The 22,997-nt window shown below is 41.2% G+C and overlaps 1 protein-coding gene across 4 annotated transcripts; it reads left to right on the forward strand.

Moving 5' to 3' along the window:
* The first annotated feature begins 426 nt into the window (after positions 1 to 426).
* Positions 427 to 22,801, forward strand: sugt1 (SGT1 homolog, MIS12 kinetochore complex assembly cochaperone). 4 transcript variants are annotated; one of them, XM_028592924.1, is made up of 13 exons: positions 427 to 576; positions 674 to 722; positions 1,719 to 1,809; positions 2,513 to 2,582; positions 3,019 to 3,089; positions 5,625 to 5,678; positions 6,910 to 6,938; positions 7,156 to 7,181; positions 7,434 to 7,530; positions 9,059 to 9,166; positions 20,027 to 20,117; positions 21,043 to 21,215; positions 21,992 to 22,801. In XM_028592924.1, the coding sequence occupies exons 1-13, from the start codon at positions 563 to 565 to the stop codon at positions 22,091 to 22,093; spliced, it is 975 nt and encodes a 324-aa protein (XP_028448725.1). In that variant the 5' UTR covers positions 427 to 562; the 3' UTR covers positions 22,094 to 22,801. The 4 variants fall into 4 exon arrangements, with proteins under 4 accessions (XP_028448725.1, XP_028448726.1, XP_028448727.1 ...); XM_028592925.1 differs by having other exon boundaries at positions 7,159 to 7,181; XM_028592926.1 differs by having other exon boundaries at positions 677 to 722.
* Positions 22,802 to 22,997: the final 196 nt, after the last annotated feature.

Below are 22,997 nucleotides of genomic sequence, written 5' to 3' on the forward strand. Positions count from 1 at the left end.
CCCTGTGGAATTGGTACTTAATGGAATGATCTGAGTGCTTCTTCCACCACTGCTATACCTCCGTATACCCCACTACATTTAAAAAATATTGTATTTTTTACTCCACTAAATTTTAAGACAGCTATGGAAACTAGTTACCTTAATTAAGATTAAAATGTTACTTACAAAACAGGAATCAGTTTACAAAATCTGATGTATCAATGGATACAAAGTAGGTCACATTAGCCCCTGTCTCTTCCCCAAGCTACATTAACATACTCAAATAGTTTAATAGTCCAATAATTTAATATATACAATTAACGGTATATAATAATTGTTGTAATATCTTTAAGAAATACAGTATTTAAGGAATGGTAGCCCAAAGTTTGCCGTTAGAACGCTGTCATGTCATGACTCCTCCAGGACGTTAGGTGGAGGTGTGAGCGATGTGCAGTTTGATGCCTGCTCCTGGGGCTCGAGCTGTGGCTGCTGCCTACCACTATCACGTTTCCTCAAGTCTCTCCACATTTTACTAGAACTTTCCTGTCACTCCTGAAACACTGTCCACATTCTTTGCGAATCCATGGCAACCGAACGGCAAGTGCAACTTAACATAATGAATTAGCTTTTATTTAATTTCCATTCATTTGTTTCTCTGCAGCCGATTAACTAATAGTATTTCCTTTCGCTTTAGCAGCTTCCCCGATAGCTTCATTGACGAAGATCCACAGAAAGCTCTGGAGGTAAATATCAACGTTAGCTAACTAGCTAGCTAGCCATAAACCAAACTAAGTAGCAGGTGGCTATTTCTAATCACATTAACCTTAACTTCTTCTGACTAACGTAGCTAGCTACGTTGTTTTACAAAGGAAATTTGGTTTGGCGTCGGTGATAATAATGTCTCTGGTGTTAGCTCAGATTTTGACTCTAGCTAGCAAGTTAGCTAACGTTTCATAGTATATCAACATTCTTAGTATCACTTTGCGAGTAGGGAATCATTAACGTGACAACTTTAAGTAACGTTAACAGTGCCATTTCGAAGTTGGCAGTACATTTTATGTTTTGTTGTACTTTACCACCATTGCAAATCAACATTTCTTAGTCATAAGGCGTTATTACTAGAAAACGTTTGTAAGAGTCTTTTTAGATATGTCAGGCTATCAGCATGATAAGCATGCACTGTAATCGTCAAGTCAGTAACTAATTCAATTCACTAGTTTTATTAAAATGTTAACACGTAAAAAATCCTTTTTAGTTATTCCTTAGTTCATTATGTAAATAATGGAGACTGCTCTATGATGTGTCATTAATGGTACTCAGAACCAGCACTTCCAGTCCTACAATATTTGCCAAATAATAAAATAATATTTCCTTTTGGGGGCTTTTATGGCCTTTAATTGATAGGATAGCTTGAAGACAGGAAAGGGGAGAGAGAGCGAGAGAGAGGAGGGACTACATGCAGCAGAGGGCCGCGGTCGGATTCGAACCCGGGCCACTGCCAAGGACTTAGCTTACATGGGGTGCACACTCTATTGGGTGAGCTAGAGGTCGCCCCAACACACCCTTCGCATTTAACCTATCCTAACTAAGTTGGAGCAGTGGGCAGCCAGAGTCCGGACCAACTCCAGTTGTAATGCCAGTACCCACGTCAGGGGCAATGGCAGGAGTTCTTGGCATGCATGTTTATGGTAGGACTCGGAGGAACCATAACCACTTAAATTTCATCTCTTTCCTTGTAGGAACTTAATGAGGCCTTGCAAGGAGACTCTAACAATGCTGACTGGTGTTGCCAGCGTGCCTATGCCCACATACTTCTCAAAAACTACAGCTGTAAGTCTGTAAACGAAATGCTTTGACAGACATATTAGTTATAACACAATCTTCTTCTTTTTTTATGATTAACGTTTTTGTTTTTAAAACAAAACATACAACTCACAACATGAACACATCCCCTCCCCCATAACCCCCCCCCTAACAAACAAAGACAAGATGAAATAATAACCATAATATGCAAGACAATATAATAACAAAATAGACAACTGTAAACCAAATAAACATATGTATATGTGATGAAACAATAAGCACATATTATACGCCTCTCCACAGTACATGGCTTTGGAGCCCTCCAGAAGCTTAAGTACTTTCCCCATTTTGCTAGTGTAGACATCAAGTCTTGCAAACGCTGCCACTCTAGCCATCTCACATATAACACAATGTTTTTGAATCAATATGGATGATTGTACTTGTTTGCAGGAAATATAAATGTCTTCAAATTCTATTGAAAACTCTGTTGTGTTTTTGGTAACAGCCTATGTTATGAGTATAAGTTGGTATTGTCCCTCAAACACTGGAGTAGCCGTTGTGGTCTAGACTGCAGAAAAGAACATTCCCTTTGGGATACTTGAATTAATAATCTGGTACCAGTCATCAATCACTAGAGGAAATTTGGGTGGCATGAATATTCATTTTCTAAGTGATACAGGCTGGGTGAATGTATATGTATGGTAAACATAGTGTTGTTTTTTCTCCACAGGTGCTGTTGATGATGCCAAAAAAGCACAGCAGCTAAAACCCAGCCTTCCCCTTGCTTTCATGCGAACAGGGTGTGTACTATAATATGATAAAGAAAATGAGGGAAGACCATACTTATAGGTGTTTGGTATATGTACTTAACGAAAGCTACGGTTGATGGACCCAATGACTATGTGTTGTTTTGCAAAATCTGTAATATATAGTTGATTGGTAAACATGAGCAGTTCCATTGAAGTTTTTCACAATCACCTCTGCTATGAAAGTTAAATACATTATTCCTGTTGCAATAGTTTGGAGTCATGTTAAAGCTAATATCAAGAGTTATGTAATGAGAAGTTCAACTTTTCTCTCCAGCCAGCTATACAGTTTATGTACAAGAATTGTTTTAGTTATGTAATTTCTCTAACAAGGTACATGATCCAAATTTTGTGTCTGAGGTCACTTATATATTTTTCCAAGACTGTCTTGTCTAAGTATATGTGGCATGTTTTTGTCTCCCAACTGCAGAATAGCAGAATACCACCTTAACCACTATGAGTCAGCACATGCAGCTTTCACTCAGGGACACCAACTGGATGGTGAGTACAGCCTATTTTGGCCTCGAGTACAAACTTTCCATCATCCCACTCTCTACCAACCACTGTTTGCAGCAGCATCCTGTCTGTTTCACTCTCCTCATTGAGTACAAAGTGATTAACCTGTGTCCTTTAGCTTTATGGATAAAATACAATACAGTATTCTTAAAGTACAGATCATATTTATTTCTTACACTATGGCCTTGAATATACTCCTTTCTAATTGTCTGGCAGGTGTCTTAAAAGTGTATTACTGAATACTTCAAACATAGTTCTGGTCAGCATTTTAACCACTGTCTGAAATCAGTGCTTGATGTACTGTATATTAACTGCAAGTAACATAGCAAAAGCATTTTGACTTATTACCTGTTATTACACTGACTAACAGTGGGTCAAACTGATTACAATGATCAGACATGCAGTCTTTCCCTGAAATGTGCAGGGATATTTCCTGCATGGGGTCATAGGTGAATGGAAAAGGATTTGATATTCACGGAAATCCGTACCTCTAATTACCCACCTCAAGACCTCGTAACATTCCAGGAATTAAAATGGCACCACGGCTTTGTTGTGAATGCAAGCAGAAAGGTCGCAGGCATAAGCACGGTTGGACTGCCCCTTCTTCCATCTATTCTGGCATATCCATGGCAAGTGTAAAAAGGTGGAAATGTGGTTGCATGTGTGAATAGTGGAAATCTCCAGCAGTGCCTGAAAGGTTATCCCAGTAATTTCCTGGGAACTGTGTGAAATAACATTTTCCATATTTTCCTGTGGTATCTGCCCATGATAACCTGAAGCATAGTAGAACACTCTTCAGGTTATTCTGATCCACCTCGTCCATTTTATCTGTATATCAGGAGACCATGTTGTGTATTATTATTTACATATTTGATTCTGTAGTTGATGCTAACAGTCTTCTTCTTCTCTACGGTCTTTTTTTTGCCACATTGCTGCATATCTTGGTGTGTTAACACCAGCTGTAGATCAGTGGAATAGTGCCTGTGCTTGCAAAACCCAGCTCTTTAAAAAGAGAACCAGTGTATATTTCTAGAGCGTAAAGCGTTAAGACCACATATTGATTTATATATATTATGATTACATTTGAATAAGTTAAGCAACTATAGAAAGAGTTTTTTTTTTTCTTCCTGTGCATTTAACTCCATATGATCACATGGTGTCGAGCCAGATGCACCTGAATGTTGGCCATACTACTGTAATATTTCAATTAGAGATCACAAACATTGAGCTTCAGTTGATCTTCTATACAGTATTAGGGCTACAACTAACAATTATGTTCCTTATCAATCAATCTGCAGATTATTTTCTTAAGTTACTGATTTATCATTCGGTGCAAAAATAGTTAAAAATGACTACAAGAAAAGAAGTTAATAGCAGGTTGCAAATATCTTCTGGGATAGTTTCTAGTATAGCCTTATAAAATAATTATCAAAAGGTTGCTTTTTTCTAGATGGAAATATTGCATCACATCTTCAGTACGGCTGAATGTGTTGATGACTTTGTTTGTTTTCAGTTAAGTAATATTTGGCCACATGATGATGTTACAAAAGAGCTGCTGTGCATTTTGGGCTTTAAGACCCAGAGTAGCCCAGATTGACTTTGGCTCGAGGAATCCCTCCAAGATGTAAGATAAGGACTAAAAGATTTTAAACCAGTAACTACACAAGTGTTAGTACACGTCCAGATCATATGAGCTAGTGAAGCCAGTGTCTGTCCAAAGTGTTCACAACTGTAGCCATTGTCAGCCTAAACACTATTACCACCATTTTCAATATACAGTATCAGTGACCATAATGTCATTAATGTCTTTTAATACAGCTATCTCCAACTCTGTTCATCAAACGGATGGTCCCCAAATACCACACAAAACATTATTAACAACACATGGATTCTCACGTCATTATATTTGTATATACTTAATTTTGTATTTATCAATTAGCTAGAAACTTGCACTATTTTTGTAACACTTAAAGCAGCTTTGCTATTGAAAAAACAGCTGGAGCTGGCCAGCAGAAAGCGAACTAGGAAACGCTACAGTAATGGCTGTAACATCGTAGATGTCATCAAGGTGCATGAATTGATTTTTATGGCCATGTCATTACAGAACAAACTGTTATTATGTAAAAAAAAATAAAACATGCTGTGGGTCTTATTTGGAGTAAGTGGTCAGAATTAAGTCAATGGGATGGTGGAAAAAGATTTAAAAATCTTATTAAAAACTCAAGCGAATCATTAGCACTTTCAAAAGAGCTGTGAAGCCATTTTTGAAAAAAATTTGAGTTGAACAAATTTTGCTTATAGAATGTGCTTCTTTGGGCTGCTTATATAACCCTTGGTAATTTATTAAACACATTTTCTGTACTTTCTAAATGTATGACTTTAGCCTTCTGCAGCACTTAGTCAAACCACTTTAGACTACATTAACATCTAACTGACCTCCTTAAATGTTTACACAAGATTCTCTAATTGCCTTAACTGAGCAAGGCAGCAAATGTCTGTTCTTTTTTGTGATTGCCACAGTTTCTGGCAAATCTTTTGAGATCTGGATCAAGCGGTGTGAGGAGATGATGGGTGGTAAGTAGCTGAACTGAAACGTCTATAATGTGTATTATAATGTATTTTTATTATTATTTAGAGCTGATTGTCTTTGATTTTAGGTTTATTAGAATATTAAATAGTCTTTAATTTTTTTTTTTTATGTATTTAAAATCTTCACAGGAATTAAGTATTGGTACACAATATTGCCTATGGCGGTTTTAGTTTAAAAAATTGTTGTTTCAGACTTCCAAATCCATTACCAGTTGCACTCTTAACTTCTATATGCTATTTACTCCTTGCTATCAAACACTAAGCTAAATGGCACAGTCCGAGAGCTGATCAGCCCATCTGATCAAACAAATGGGCTTGTACACATTCATGAATCTACAGTGTGAGTGTTTAGGCAGAGCTGCTCAGTCCGATAAAAGATGCATGCCATGTCTGGGTGGTGTGTTTCTGTTTGCTGGTGATGCCTGGGCCCTCTGGATCATCTCAAGTAAACAAGAGCATGAGTTTTGACAAACACGCTTCACACCCGCTTGCACACATACTCCCGTGAGGGGTATGATTCATCAGAGTTAACGTTACTGATGTTTGAAAGCCCCCGATGAGACGCAAACTCCTTCATAGGCCTGCTCACAGACGGCATGCGCACACAGACAAATGCACACCAGGGTGTACATCACCCCCCCCTAAAACTTAAAAGTACCCTTCTTGCACTCGCTTACACTCATACCAGCAGCAGTTGTTTCTTCCAGTGACAGTGTGTTTACCACCAACCAACCCACACGCGGCACCTAGTTATTCCATCACATGTGGCACCCTGCTTGTTTAAAAATACACAAACTCTGACACACAGTCTTTTTCTCCAAACGCCCCCCTCCTCACCATTTCAAACGCGACCTCATTAAGACAACATTAACACGCCTCTCATCATCTTATCTCTCTCTTCCCCCTCTGTGCTCTCTTTCTTTAATGAATTCAGTGAATAATGTATGACAGCATGCTGGTAAACGGTGATCAGGCTTGCTTGGGCTCACAAGGCTTTTAATGGGCGTGGACGGACCAGTAAACAAACTGGTGGAGAATGGGAGAGTGTCTGTGTGGGCATATCTGTCTGCTAGTATTTATCTGCAGACAAAAGTGTGTTAAAAGTTGTGTTCTTATTTCATCATCATAGATACTTGAGTTCGATTTAGGCAACTTAAGGGGGTGTATTAAATGTTTCCACCTGCCACTCACCCAAATTTTCCTTCTCTCTTTCCAGAGCAGACACAGATCGGCAGCATCAACAGGGTGAGTTTCTCTGCACAGCCACCTGGGGGCACTGTTGCTCTCAGCATCGACAGAGAGCCTCAGCCTTGTATGCTCATCATGTTCAAAGAAAGGAGCCTCACTAAGCTTCTTTTCTTATGTTTTCTCTCATTTTTGTCCTTTTTGTTTCATCCCCTTGCCTTATCACCACATCCTCCTCTCAAATTGTCATTCTGTCTCGGGGGGCTGAATGACCCAGCAGACACCAGCGGTTCCACATGTGAAGTAAGTGCATAAATGCAGATTATGTCTTATCTAGCATCTGTTTTTATGTGTTTGATTTTTGTTTTATTATTGATGGCCTAATTAGTAATAAGTATGATTAACCAAGCCTTATTGTGTTAAAGCAGTCCCATTCTGTATAATTGTGGAAACGGTGTACATAGACAAGACTTGTTAATGATGAGTTGCTTTTTGAAGTTTTTGTTGCAAGGTCTTCAGACTTGTTAATTACTTTTATGTGTGTGTTTTTTGCAGACGTGACTGGTACCAAACAGAGTCTCAAGTCATTGTCACAGTCATGGCAAAAAATGTACCCAAGGATGGTGTGTGTGTAGACTTCATGGAAAAAGAGGTATAAGCACACACTTAAATGCAGTTTCAAATGAAGAGAGTGTGTGTTTTCTCTCTCTCTCTCTCTCTCTCTCTCTGTGTGTGTGACAGAGATGGGTTAGCTTTTGGGTGTTTCCTCAGGGGGGCCCATTAGATGGGTCTCATACACAATCACACACACACACACTCCCCATGGACCCAACTATGCCTCCAGTGGTGCCTTGTTAACATTGCCCCCAAAGTACAGATCTAAGAACAATTTACCCTCCCCAGCTTTTCCAACCTCCTAATTGTCTGTAGATAGAAGGCATAACTGATCTAGGATCAGCTGCAGTGCCCTCCAGGGACAACCCTCTTTCGTTCTCGTTTTCTCTTTTCCTTTGCATCTTTCCACTTCTTTCTTTCTCTCGGAGGGGAAACTGGAGGGCACCCCAGGGAATGGCTTTGTCTTTCCTAATAGAATAACAAACTGAGTTTACCCCATTTTAAATGAAATAGTTCACTTGTTACACTCCCTCTGTGGTGGGAAGTACAGATAAGTTCATATATTTTTTACTAGGTCAGTATATACAAAAGAAATTAAAGATGAAAGGCAGTGTTTCCAGTTCTTTTCCCTGGTGACTGAGTATGCAGCAGCTGTATACCTACAGACAGTGCAGGAATTTAAATGGGAATTAATATTAAGGCTTTGATAGTTTTGTGAAACTGCCCAAAAGCTACTTTAGCTAACTTTCTAAGCTTTTTATCCCCGATGAACTACTTCTTACATAGATTTGGTCCCAAATCAGAAAGTCCACTTTTAGTGAAATGGTAGGTGTTGAATTGCAAATGATGAAAGTAATGTAGTGTTCCTCCGCCGGAAAAAAAAAGATGATAACAGTCGAGTTATTCCTCAAGTGGGCCGTTTTTAGTGCTTTTCTATATGTGAGCAGCATTTGCAAAGTGACAAGTGTGTATAAGGAGTGTGAGGATTTGGGCCACAGCCAAGTCCATGTCCCCCCTACACCAACAAGCCACCCACCCAGTCCCAGTGAGTGACAGTCTGTTAGAGATGTCTGCCCCCCCATCATCACTGGTCACTCTGTGGCTGAAAGGGACAGGGTGAGGATACTCTTGGCTGACAAACCAGCCACATCAGATGATTATTCTCATGGACAAGTTGACACCTCCACCCCTCTTACTCCTTTTCTATCTTTTTGTTTCATGCGTTTCCAAGAATGTAATTTATACACAAAAAAGGAACCAAAATAAGTGAGGCAAGCTCTCACCTTTGACATTTCTTTTGAGACGATTATGTAGTTGAGATGTGAGACGTCACTTAAGTGAAATGAAATATTGGTGGTACAGTTTCAACACGGGGATAGTTAATTATTATCTTATCTAACAAAATAAAAATGCCCACTCTGAAACTACTACTACTTCATAGTCATGGCACTACCTTGAATGAGACTCTATTAAATATTTGTATGTTTTACTAGTTGCTCATTGCCCAACTTAATGGCAGCCAATGAGGGGTAATGCCTAATGTCTGGTGTCTGTGGCTTCTTCAGCTCTCTGCCAAGATACAGCTGGCATCAGGGGAGAACTATAACCTCAACCTCTACCTCCTGCACCCAATCGTCCCTCAACAGAGCAGCTTCAAGATCCTCACCACTAAGGTATCCCATTCACTTTGACTTTAGCTAGTCCAGTTAGTGTGTTGTTGAAACCTTCTAAATCAACAAGGAGCCAACTTTTTAGGAAGAAAATGTTGTTGTTGTTTTTTTTAACCTCAGCAGCTTTGCATATTGAAAATTCTGGCATACATTTTTGATGATTTTGACATGTTTTTGACAGACATTTTGCTGTGACAGATGACATGCTCATGAAGCAGAAACAAACTGTCCGACCTGCATGCTTTCAACAATACCAATTGTGTTTAATGGTCCATTGTGCACATCAATGCTTTGCAATTTTTTCTGATGTAGGAGAGCACAGGACAAAAAACTGCATTGTTTTGTCCTTTCTGGGGTCACAGTGAACACAACTGACCAACACTCAATGTCTTGAGATAATAAGACTGCCTCAAACTAGGTGACGTAGCTGCCAGGATACAATTGGTCATGGTAATTTAATTTCTGGAATATCTGAGATTTCAGAGGTGTATTTAAGTCGAGGGAAAGTCAGTAAATATGGTATTTCCTCTGCGGGGGGGTCATAAAATAACACGGAATTTAACAAATAGGTCATTTTACAGATTATACCACATAACCTGTTTCACACATACAGTAGTATGAGATGGTGGTTTTCAGTTTTTGTCCACAGCAAGCCGAGGTCTAGTGGAATATAAAAGTTTACCGCTTTTCTGAACTGAAAAAAACATAAACACACAAGGTAGAAACAACATTTTTAGGTCATGGAAGCACTTTTGAAAGTCAACAAAAATGTATTACATTTTACTCAGAATCAGTGAGAACGTCCCCGTAGTTACTCTCAACAGTAAAGAAGCCGACTATTAAACATGTCAGGGAACATTGTTTTACGTACCTATAAAGAATATATGATGTAGTCACACACTGGTGAAATGTGGGCCCTTCTCTGACTATGCTTTAAATCTCTGAATTGCAATTTTGCCAGAGAGCATCAAATGATATTATCTGTATTCAGGCTTTTACTATCTAAATAACTGATCATTAATTATAGTCGTAGTTTTTGTTAAAACTGTTAATGACTTAAATGTCAAATAACAGTAAATAAGTCATAGTAAAAGAAACCCATGCCGATGCGAGTTTAAACACCTCACTGAAATTGTGACTGATCATTACTTGTGTAACCACTCTGAGATTAACATCTTAATCTCTTCAATAATTTAAAGCAGTGTAAAGTAGGCTGTCACTACATATAATGCCTTAATGCTAGTAAAGCTTACTGTAGCTGGAGTAGAAATGAGAAAATCCACTCTTGCTGTATACAGTGCGGCTCCTGTGGAGACTTTGGCGTAGTTCATCTTAGCAGCTAACAGGAGATTCACACATATGCACAAATACTCACTTCTACACACACACACACACACACACACACACACACATTAGGGCTGTACTCGCTGAGAGTTCCTCAGCACTGTTTAAGGTGATTATAGGCCTAATGAGTAGGAAGGGCATTTTTTACCATAGACTAATTAGTGTGTATTATAGAGGATGTGGGCTAATGACCGGGCTGGCTGAGTGTGTGCTGATTCAGGGTTTAGACCACTGTCAGGTTTTAGCCTGAGGATCAAGACTTAGGTTTTGTGTGAGTTGTTTTTGTAATCGTTAAGGAGGAGGAAATCGTCTTTTAGACCATTGATCGATACAACATTAAGCTCTGCTTTCTTCCTTGGTACTCTGTGTAGAACTATTATTCTGATGGTGGTGGATGATCTTTCCACAGTTTTTGGACACAGCCTCTTCCAAAGCACATCCTATTTTAAGTAACTCAACAAAAACTCATAAGATTGTAATTTATAGTTAGTAAAGGGATAATTACCCAGTTAACCACTTATTGTTGCTTCCTACAGGTGGCCTACTCATAACTAAATTATACAGTATTACATAAGTACTATTGAATGTCAGAGCAAAACTGTAATCTGGTTTCCTCATGTAAATCAGACATTTTGACAATATTAGGCCAGATTTACTGAGAGAATGCATGAATTTGTTGCTGCATCTGCATATTTTTAACTTTACTAAGGCAGCATCTCATTACGCGTTCAGTTCCTCGACTGATCCTCCAGATGCAGTGCAGCCATTAGATTCCTATACACCAAGTCTGGAAAATAAATGATAATATAGTTATCTAAAGTTGAATCTCACGTGAGGAAGTGTTTACAATCTTAAGTAGTTAATCCAATAGTAAGCAGACGACCTTTATGTAAATGAAAAAGAGATATAATAAGACAGTGTTTCCTTTAAGGATTTTTTTTTAAGCACTGGGGGCAGGTCTGTCCGAACAACAACAACCCCCCCCTCCCCCGCGCGCCCCGCTGGCAAATTTTTACGTATGAAACGGAACTGACACGTTGCTGCAACACAAACAAATATATTTATTCACCTCTATTCACACACAATGAGTGTATTTTTTGAGGAACTATAGGGCACTTAACATCTACACCAGGTCTACACTTAAAACGGACCCACCGCAGGGACGTTTTTGGTGGAGCTGTTCATTTAATAGTCGAATCGGAAGAAAGCAAACGTTTTGACAATAAACTACATCAACACAACAGTATGTGGAGTTAAACTGGACGGGCCCAATAACATCTGAATAGTTCTACTTGTTGTAAAATTGCAATGTGAGCGGGACCCAACAGGGGGTGTGCATTATGTTGGCAGGATCATTTAAAAGGCAACCGCAACTACATTTTTTGTACAGCCCTATTTCTGATACCGTGGTGGAAGAAATTTTGCCATGGTCGGCCACCACTACAAAATCAACATAGAGGAAACACTGTAAGACACAAAATATTCACAAGCCACCTACATGAGTAGAGCGGAGTGAAGATGATATTGATACAGCTGATGATTCTCCAGAATACTGAGGTAAATGCAGTCGAATGCGTTTACCTCTGGTACCTCCCTCTGGTTACCTCAGGTCTGTTTCCAGACTGGGGCCATGCCAACTGCCATCTACTGTAGGTAATACACTCACTGTGGATAAGTACCTCATACATAGGCTTGTAACAGTAATTGTCTAATCACATTTTTATTTAACATAATTACAGTTTCTTTGTTTAACCGCAATGAATTGCTAACATTAGCTAAGGTCCCAAAAACTATTTAGTACTGTACTATTGTCAATTTTATGTTCATTTAAGAAAAAAATACAATGTTTTTATGATAATAAAGATGCATAGGCTGGGTACCTGTGTTATTACATTATCCTGGTCACATAACGGTGATATAATCAAAAAATGTATCCTGGCATTCATTCAAAACTTTAATTTGTTTGAAAAAGTAATACATAAAGAATTTATTTTTTAAATTTGACTGAAAGAGACTGTCTATATTGTGTGCATATATCCACCATCTACACTGTGCTGAGTGGAAACTGACCTGCACAGAAACTGCCCCCTCTCAAAAAAACATGCACTCTTACTCACTAACTCACTTTTCCATGGCAACAGCAGACACTGCATTCCAGAGGTGCACGTGGGTTGCAGCTTAAACAAGGGCTCAGTCTTAGAGAGAGCACAGCTGAAGATGGTCTTACACTCTCTCATATCTTTCTACGGTCTCTGTCTTCTTTCTTCCTCATTTATTTTCTTTGTCTTTTGTTTTGTCTGTCTCTCCATGGCCCCTCACAGAGAAACACACATTATGTCTTTTGCACATACAAACGCATGCACACAGACACACAAACACCTCTACCTCTAGGATAACGAAAAAGAGTGTTCAAACCCTCCTCCTCTCCCACAAAGCCCTGACTGTTCCCTGGTCCACTGGGCTCCTCCGGTACACATGGCCCCTACACACACACACACACACACACACACACACACACACACACACACACACACAACCAAGCTCATAAGCCCACATTGGCAATTGCAATTCAAGACGACATAACAGCACCTAAGTCTTTTAAAACTCTACAGGTGAAATGTGTGCACACATGCACGACAATGTGAGACCCCAACAAACTGAGCAGCTTTCTCAATGCACGTCTCATTTAAATATTTTGGAGCCGTTTCATTTTTCTGAAGCCAAGGAGCCACTGGGGGGAAAAAAAAAAACATTCAAATGAACAACGGCATCAGCAAATCAAGTTTCTCCAGATTGGCATGCATCCCTAATGAGCGTTTGGAGGAAAAAAAAACGCATTGCCCTCGGAGCCTGTCGGCCTGTCTGTCTCTGTAATAGGCTGCCCTGCACTCTTCGCTCCACAATGTTTACGCTTCATCTCCTCGCTGTCTTTAAAGACAACTTAGCAGGGGGAGGCTAAGCCGGGTGTGAGTGTGCGAGCACGTACACACAAGCTCTCTCACACACACACACACACACACACACGCACACATACAAATACAGAGGCTGAACAGTAATCTTTCAACACAAAATATTTGCTGTGCGGGAGTGTCGTCTGTAGCACATTATCGTCTATGCGACCTCCTCCTGTCCTCCACCACGACAGACATTCCAACCGCAGGGGTCACCGCGACAACGGGGAGCCAATTACACACCAGTGTGTTTGATCAGAACAGACGGCTGACGCACACACACTCAGACGCGTGCACACAAAATGCAATTTCAAATCCACACTCGATCGTTCATTCACTTCCAAACTCATCTCTTTTGGGCAAATAGCTAAAGTGGCATCTCCGCTCTTTAATTTGCATGCCTGTCAACGTCTAAGAATGTTTATATTTATTTCATTTATGCGGCTTTCTTGCAGAGTTTGTTTTGAAATCCGCGGGGATCTGGAAAAAGAGGGAGAAGATGCTGGGTGAGGAGTCGTGACAGGGAGGAAGGGGTGGGGGGATGGTTACAAACACGTGACAAACCACACGGGATCCCAGTGCCCCTCTGTAAATAGCGTGTGTGTTTGTGTGTGTGTGTGTGTGTCTGAGTTTGTGTGTATAGCAGTGCACTTTTGTATAGTCCAGCCCATGGGGTCCTGTGGGTGGTGGCCCCTGTATGTGTCTCTGCTGTCACATCCCTTTACGAGCCATCTTTTTGCCTGTCACACACACACACACACACACACACACACACACACACACACACACACAAAAACGCACACCGAGAGAGACTCACACATGGCGCCTGGCCTGCCATGTCTCTTAAAAGCCAGGAAACACAGATGTGGCAGCAGATTAATGTTGTATGGCCCATGAGCACGCATAGAAGCACACACACTTTGACACACACACACACACACACACACACACAGCTGCTGCTGCTGCTTGAGTCCTGCTGTACTTCACACTATAGAAACATTGAAGACAAGAATGGCACCTGCAACACTGAATGGTAATTTTAAGATGGTAACGTTTAATTTACTTGGTCTACGGTCTTTGGTCCTTTTCTGTTCTAAGACTTTGTCTCTGCCTCTATAATCATTAATAGATCAATTAACTAGAGACCATCTTGCGATGGGATCACAGCCACCACAACACCAAATCAGGCCAAGGGCTTAAAGTGTAATTCCCATCCCCCTACTACCTCCGCCTTTACTTAGACCACACCCGTCTTTGAACTTGACCAAGTTTTGATCACAACTACACACCTTTAGTGTGTAGTTTCGTATCTTGCACGTTTGCTACGCTATCGCAGTGACAAAATCTGTCCACAGACAGACATATAAACACCTAAGTACCCCAAAGAGCCTCTGTGGTAGTTCCCGCTACAGTAGGTGTCTCCAGGACCACATTTTCCATGGCACACACACACACACACTCACACTCTCTCACACACACACACACACACACACACACACACACACACACACACACACACACACACACACACACACACACACACACAGACAGACTCACAAGGTGAAAACTATACCAGTGTCAGTCAGGCTGTTGAGTTGCTACCTTGTTAAAATTGAAAACATGAACTATTTTGCCTAGATAGCTTGACTAAGATTATTTTAGAGTTAATATCAAAAACAAAAGACAAAAAAATGAAAAGACATAAAATCTAAAGAAATGTAACCTCAACCCACTGCTACAAGGGCTGTATTAGTTTGATCGCCAATTAGCCGTATTTGTCAGCCATTAGAGCAGGTTGGCATCTCAGCACTTGATACATACTAAAGTCTTGAAAGCACTACTAGACCCCTAACAGAGCTCAAAGTTCAGAGATTGCAGGTACATCTGTCAAAGAAACTAAAAGGATTTTTTGCCAAGAGGAGCTGTTTCAAAAAGCGATTGAAATTAGTTTATCAAACACAAACAATCACAACTGATGAACAGGGTTTAATAAATCAACATTGAAACACTGATGTATCCTGGATAATTTACCAATTCTATTGAGAAGCTGAAACCAGAGAATGTTAAGCATTTATTTTATTTTTGGAGGGGGGGGGGGCTTTTTCCGCCTTTATTTGATAGGACAGCTAGGTGAGAAAGGGGAGGAAATTGTCACAGGTCGGATTCAAACCCCGGACCTCAGCGTTGAGGCATAAACCTCTCAGTATGTGTGCGCCTGCTCTACCACTGAACCAACCCGGCCACCTGTTAATCATTTTTTGCTTCAAAAAAACATGCAAAATAGATTATCAAAATAGCTGCTTATTAACTTTCTGTTGATTGACTAATTTATTAATCATCTAATCGTTGCAGCTCTACACAATACATCGCTGCTGCACAGAGTGAGTAAAAGGCATGTTGTCACCACAAGCCGGCGGGGCAAGCCAGAGGGGCGCAATACGTAGCGAGATTAGTGGGTTAGCGAGGTATGTTGAGCCTAGAGCCAGAGTTTAACGATGTTACGATGGTGGCTCTCTTTTAATCTGACTAGATCACCATAGCAATTTATGCTGCAGACCTAGTCCTGACCAGTTTATGATCAGTTTCGCATTGAAATCAGCTGAAAAGCACCTTTCACTAATCAACTCTTTTGGAAATAGCGTCACTCTATAGTTGGTCTATATCCACGAAGTTCCACTTCTCGGATGGCTCCGGTGCTGCCGGAAATTCCGCCGGATCACGCTCTTTTCGCCCAGACGTCCGTTACCTACTTCTTTCTTTGTGTTGAAATATTAAACTCCGGTCGATTTATGAGGACTATGGTTAACTGCTCCTCGAATCTCTGCAGGGTAAATCCAGACAGCTAGCTAGACGATCTGTCCAATCTGAGTTTAATGTTGCACGACTAAAACAACTTTTGAACGTACACGTTCCACCAAAACAGGTTAGCGCCGCCCAAGACAATTGTGATTGGTTTAAAGAAATGCCATTAAACCAGAGTATGTCCCTCCCAGGGCTCCACACTAACTTTTTGCCTTGGTTGCACTGGTGCGCCTAACTTTTTTTATTTAGGTGCACCAGCACAAAATTTAGGTGCACCCAAATTTTTCCTCGCTTCGCCGTAACGCTGAATGGCGATACACGATATATAGCTCTGTATTTTTTTACAAAGTGGGCTAAATGTTAAGTTTTAAGTCAACGCCACTTTTCACAAACTCTTTTATTAAAACAGATTGTGATTAAAATAAAATGCAAAGACAGGGTTTCCTTTACCAGTTTGAAAATATACAGCTGCAACACATGTAAATGAAAGTTATCTAAAATAAATAGCCTAGGATATATAAAATATATATATGAGAAAGCTCCTTCATAAGCTTTCAACAACAATAACAGACTGATTAAAAGAGAAAGAGGACGCCCGGATAGCTCAGTTGGTAAATATAGAGGTTTGACTCCGACCTGCGGCCCTTTTCTACATGTCATCCCCCCCCTCTCTCTCCCCTTTCATGTCTTCAGCTTTCCTATCAAAATAAAGGCCGAAATCTTTAGAAAAAAAAAAAAAAAGACCGAGGGAGTGCGATGGACTGAAGCATATGCTAGGCTACTCAGTGACGGCTGACTCATTAGCGGCGTTACACACATCTTGTGTCGACTATGAAATGTCTGTATTGTCACTGCGCTGCATTTTTATGAACTATGATCCAGCAGGCTCCGTCTTACACGCTATTACTCAACGAACTGAAGTTAGTTGCATTTAATAACTTCTAATGTGTTTTTCACCATGGCGGCCGCAGTAACAGAGAGTTACCAGCGGAAACACTGGTACCAATACAGGTTTCCCTCTCATACTTAACAATATACAGCTGTGTTAATAACAATTAAAACTAAGACAAATGTCGGGAGTTTGGACCAGCGGCGCTGTGTCTCTCCATGTTGCAGGTGAGCCGGCCGGTGTGTGAGTGAATGGGGGGGCCGCGCGGAGGAGAGATCCAGACACAGGCACGGCTTTCCAGAAGGAATGGGTCTTGTAACGCAACATTAAACCATATCGATATAAACGACATTGCTTAGTTAGTGGAGAGGCAGCGGATGCGAGGACGTTAGGTGCCCCGGTGCGACCTAGGAAAAATCTTAGTCGCACCCTTACAAATTTTGGTCGCATTTGCGACCAAATTGGTCGCACTCTCGAGCCCTGGTCCCTCCCCAGCTCTGTGGAGGAAGGTATGGCAATGCGAGACTACTCTATAGTTTATTGTCAATCTATATGCGATACAGATTTTCATTTTATATGTTGTAAATGCAAACTCGTTGAGCAGTAACTTTAACGTTAGTAATGCCACCGAACGGAGCCGTGCAATTACAGTAGCACAAACTGTGCATTTTCGAGGTACACATTATGTCGAATGGGATAACAGGACCAACTAATGCAAAGAAAGCCTGGCTCTGTCAAACGTGCTTCGTAGTACACCCCTCAGATTAGACTAGGATAAATTCATCTTTGAGTTGTATTTTTGTCGCACAGCACCATAGTTGTCAAATTAACCTGCAAATGACCCAAAATCCGAAAGTGAACTGATTTAAGCTGCTGAATGTGTAAACTCTGCTTTCTACTCGCCGTATTGAAATGCCCCATGGAAATTTTAGTTAACTTCTTTCCTTACATTTGTATGCACACAGGCTTGTACCTTTTGAATTTTTATTAAAGAACCAGATATTTTGTAAAACGGTAGCTGGTCTTTTGTATTGATGATTCAGCCAACAGAGTTTCATGCAAATCCAAGCTTTTGAAGTGCTCCGACAGATGGTAACCTAACATTGTCTATGCATGAAATTAATTCAATGAACCAACCCTAGATGCCCAAAATAACTTCTTTTTCCTCAAAACTCTATAGGGGTTGACTAATTTGACACACCTTTGGAGCAGTTTGATTTAGTTGCTTCAAAATCAAATTCATTTTCCATTCAATCTTTTATTATTTGCTCCCTGTATGTACAGTATGATTACTGTAAGGTGCTGGGTTACCCTCAAAAGAACTTCTTCCTACAAAATGTTGTCCAACCTCATCAGAAGGCAAAAGTGTTTATAACTGATATAAGCGGCCACATTTGAAGGCGGGTTGAAATGAGGGGCAAGATGTAATGAATTATTTAAATATGGATATAACGATGCACATTTTCAGGCGGTCTCTTTTGAAAGCATTCAGAGTGTCGAGCTCTGTTCTACAGTTCAAAACCTGCTTACTTTCTCACCTCTTTACACCCTCTTAATCACAGCGTGAGGTGGGTGTGAATGTCAGTGTGTTTCAGAAATGGTCGGACACAGACACCTATTCTGTCGGAAGGTTGCGTCCCCCATGCAACCTTCCGACAGAATAGGTGTCTGTGTCCAACCATTTCTGAAACACACTGAGGGGGGTGGAAATGTCCGAGTGGGTGTTTAGATGAACTCACAGAATCAGATTTTATGCACAAACTTGCAAAAAGTAAGGTGTCATATTCTTTTTGAAGGATGAATATGAACTATTTGGGCAGTGGCCTGTATTCTCAGCAGAGATGTTCTTTTTTTAGTTTCTCAGCCCTGCACAGGTGAGCCAAAAAGTTAATTCTGGACACTGCACAGATGCCTCCCTGTGCACGAGGCCCTTTGTGGGGCAGAAAGCGCTGACACATACCAAAGTGATCTATCAGTGTACCGAGTTCGCACTAGCTCATCACCCCGGCGGAGGAGGTAGCAGCTATCTTATTCCCCTCAATCTGCTCCCCTCACTCACGCTTGTCTCGGTGCCAGTCAGCCTCTCTGCCTCCTCCTCTCTAACCTTGTCTACCTCTTGGTTCCCTCTTCTCCTCTGGCACCCTCATAAATGAATCATCACATCGACCAGCAGAGCAGAAATGTTCCTTAATTGCACCTACATAACCAGCGCTGTCTTTCACATGCACACGTATCAAACGCACGCACCGTTAATGAGTGGTGGTGGGGGGGGGCTTGCGTGTCTCGCTGGTATGTGCCCTGTCAATGCAGCTCAGTGTTAAAAGCGTGTGTCCATGTCTTCTCTCCCCTCATTGTTTTCCTCCTCTCCCATGTTCTCCTGGTGTAATGATTTGGATCAGACGCTGCTGTGTGGAATTAGGATCTCCCCCCCCCCTCGTCCCCCTCTCCATCCCTTCCTCCCGCCCGCTCCGTCTCTCACACTGGCCCTCTGGCTGACAGGCATCTCGTTAGTGCTGTATGTCTGTCAGTGTGGTTCGAGATTGAGCTGTGCCCCCGCATATCCCTGATGTCTCTCTCTCTCTCTCAACACACACACACACACACACACACACACACACACACACACACAAACATACATATACACTTGCAGGCTGGGTTGACAGCGGCTTCGAACAGACAGGTTCTCTGGCCTCAATAATGATCTGATGTCCTGTACTTTTAAGATGTCGCTCTAATGGAAGCGCTATTTTTGTCCTGCGCACCAAAGACAATCATTTTGTTTAACGGTGTATCTTCTTCTTCTTCTTCTTCTTCTTCTTCTTCTTCTTCTTCTTCTTCTCCCTCTCCCCGCACCTTGTCACCCTTCTCTTTTGGCAGGTGGAGTTCAAGATGAAGAAGACAGATGGCATGAGATGGGAGAAGCTGGAGGGAGAAGGACAGGAGTCCAACATCAAACACTTCAATCCAAGTCAGTCCACAGCTTCTGCATTTACACAACTATCCTTTGGTCTCTGTTCTCATCTCCCTGTCTCTCCCTTTCACCCTTACCCTCTTCTTATTGCTCTCTCTCTCTCTTTCTCTCTCTTTCTTTCTTTTTCTCTCTCTCTCTGCAAAGATCGATATAAGCTCCTGTGTTTGTCCGTTCTGCACTAAAAGGAGAGTGGGCAGTCAAGCCCTGCTAGAGTCTTTGATTAGTCTGACGGCGAAAGTTTACAGGGAGAGGGAAAGGTATGACAGCAAAATATGACTCAGTATTTTAGCCCACACATTCACATTACTGACAGGATTAATTGCTTATGTAAGTATGTGTGGAAGGGGGAGTTAAGTGGGCAGCCAAACCATCCTCTCCATGTAACCAGCTCAGCCTCTAGGATGCCTGCTTACAACTTGGACTATTGTTTCATTTAAACACGATATTTGACATCTGACTTTATGGGATCATATTGCCGCATGTCCACAATTGGCCTGAATATGTCTACTGTGCGTCTGGTGCTGTATTTATGTAAATCTGCGTCTGGATTTCATTTCCCGCTCTCTATCTCTTGTTGGGATTATAGTGGGCATATTTCGTCCTGAAAATATAGAAATCAAATCACAATGTGATCCTTCAGCTTCTGAGTTGGATGATTCAGTAGCAAAGTGAGCAAAATGAATTCAGTCAATACACCTTGGTGTGATTAGGTGATAAAAGTCAATTCCAGTCTCATTGAAAAACCTTTATTAACACGGTACTGTTTCATAAAAACATTAAGCTGTTTGTTTCAGGGTGATCAAAGAGCTCTGCTTAACGTCTTGCCAAATGCCTGTCAGCTGGTTTAAAATCCCTCTGACTTGGTCTTATCTGAAACTAAATGAAGTGTAGCCTTTTAAACACCGTTTCCCTTTTCCATCAGATCAGTACCCATCATCGTCCCTCAACGCCTGCAAATGGGACAAGGTGGTGTTGGACATCCACGAAGAGGAGAAAAATGAGAAGCTGGAGGGAGACGCAGCCCTTAACACGCTCTTCCAGCAGATCTACTGCGATGGCTCAGACGAGGTCAAGAGAGCCATGAACAAGTCCTTTGTAAGTATTATACTTTAGTGATGAGCCTTTTTCGCTAGTTATCACTTAAACCACAGAGAAATAGTAGCCAACTATATTTTGCACACAAGGATCCATGCTTCATCCTCTGGGGACCATGAATGTCTGTGCATCATTTCATGGCAATTCATCCAATAGTAGTTGTTGAGCTATTTCAGTCCAGAACCGAAGTGGTGGACCGGCAGAAAGACATTGCCATCCATAGATGGAAGAAGTCATAAAGGCTTTGTAGGAGTTGTAAACGCTGTTGCTCACTGTATTGAGGGCTGGAATACAACATATTTGTGTACTTACTGCATGTGTACAGAAAGATATGCGTATGATGATTGCAACTAAATGTTTGATTGAGGATTGGGATGAATCAGCATTCTGTTACTAACAGTATGACTTTGGGACGCTGGAGCCCAACGGTAAACTTGAAAAAGAATTTGCTGTCATTTCCAACATGCAGCCTAAAGATGACAGTGTTTTAACATTCATGTCATTTCTGCATTTGGTTTAAACAACCTAGAGCAGAGGACTAGAGAATAAAGGTCAGTTTATAGGGAAATCAGCATTTTGAATTCTTCGACTTTCTAGCTTATTATGAACTAACGAGAACATTTAAATAAAAACGAGTTACTGGTCAAAAAGGTCCACCTTGTTCATCAATACATATGTTATCAATATTGCTGCCATGAAGTGATCTAAGCCCTAAGCCTTGTTAAGCAGAGAGCAGGTGTTGCGTAACTACAGTACTGCCTCTCCTCCCCGTGCAGATGGAGTCCGGTGGTACAGTCCTGAGCACCAACTGGATGGACGTTGCTAAGAGAAAAGTGGAGATGAACCCACCGGACGACGTAGAGTTCAAGAAGTACTGAGCACCTCCCTGTCCCTCTCCCCTCTGTTTGGCATCATCTTTCTTCACATGTGTCCATCTGAACTCCAGCGGGACTCCGTGTTACTCTGCCTTCTCCGTCTCCGTGGCTGCCCACCTCCTCCTCTTCCCAACCCTTCAGTTGTGCTGCTGCTCTGGTGTTTTCACTAAGTGCAGGGAGCCTCAGTGTTCCCACTTCCACTCGCCCAAACCGCTCATAGCCCACTCTCTGCAATAACCTACCACCTGATGGGGTCAGTTAATTTGAATAATCTGTTGAACAGATTGATATCTGATTTTTAAAGGCCAATGAACTCAAAAGGGAAGTCTGGATTAATGTGACTTTACAGACCTGAAATCCTCCAATTCAACTTTCAGATCATTCTTCTTTTTTCTCCTTTGCTTCTGCTGGTTTTCTCTCAAAAAGTCTTTCTATTTGGGAGCCTTTTATGACCTTCTATTATCATCACTTGTATAAACCTTTACAGTTGTTGAAAATAAGGACCCATTTGAGATGTTTAAATGATAGCTATGATTGCATTCATTGGCTCATGCAGTCTTTTTTTCCTCAGTAAAAAGTCAACAGCAATACTCTGCAAACTGAATTGTCTGGAATGTGTGCCACATTTCAGTCAGTGGCTTCGCACCGGTCGTTCCCTCAGTGTGATTCAAGCTTCAGTGTAAATAAAAGATTTGTTGTTTGGCTCACAAACCTTGTCTCCTGTTTTAGGGGTTTAGTGTCTCTGGAAACTGCTTTGGACAGGTTGGAAAGTCTAGGAAGGGATCCACCTGATGCCAAAACAGCAATATATTATGACAGAGAGCCATGCTCTGTGATTTATGTGCTGGGAGGAATGAAATATGGCGTTACTGATATGAGTGCAGGCAGTCCAGATATGGCGGACAGC

Source organism: Perca flavescens, chromosome 12, assembly GCF_004354835.1.
Source record: "Perca flavescens isolate YP-PL-M2 chromosome 12, PFLA_1.0, whole genome shotgun sequence".
Taxonomy (NCBI): domain Eukaryota; kingdom Metazoa; phylum Chordata; class Actinopteri; order Perciformes; family Percidae; genus Perca; species Perca flavescens.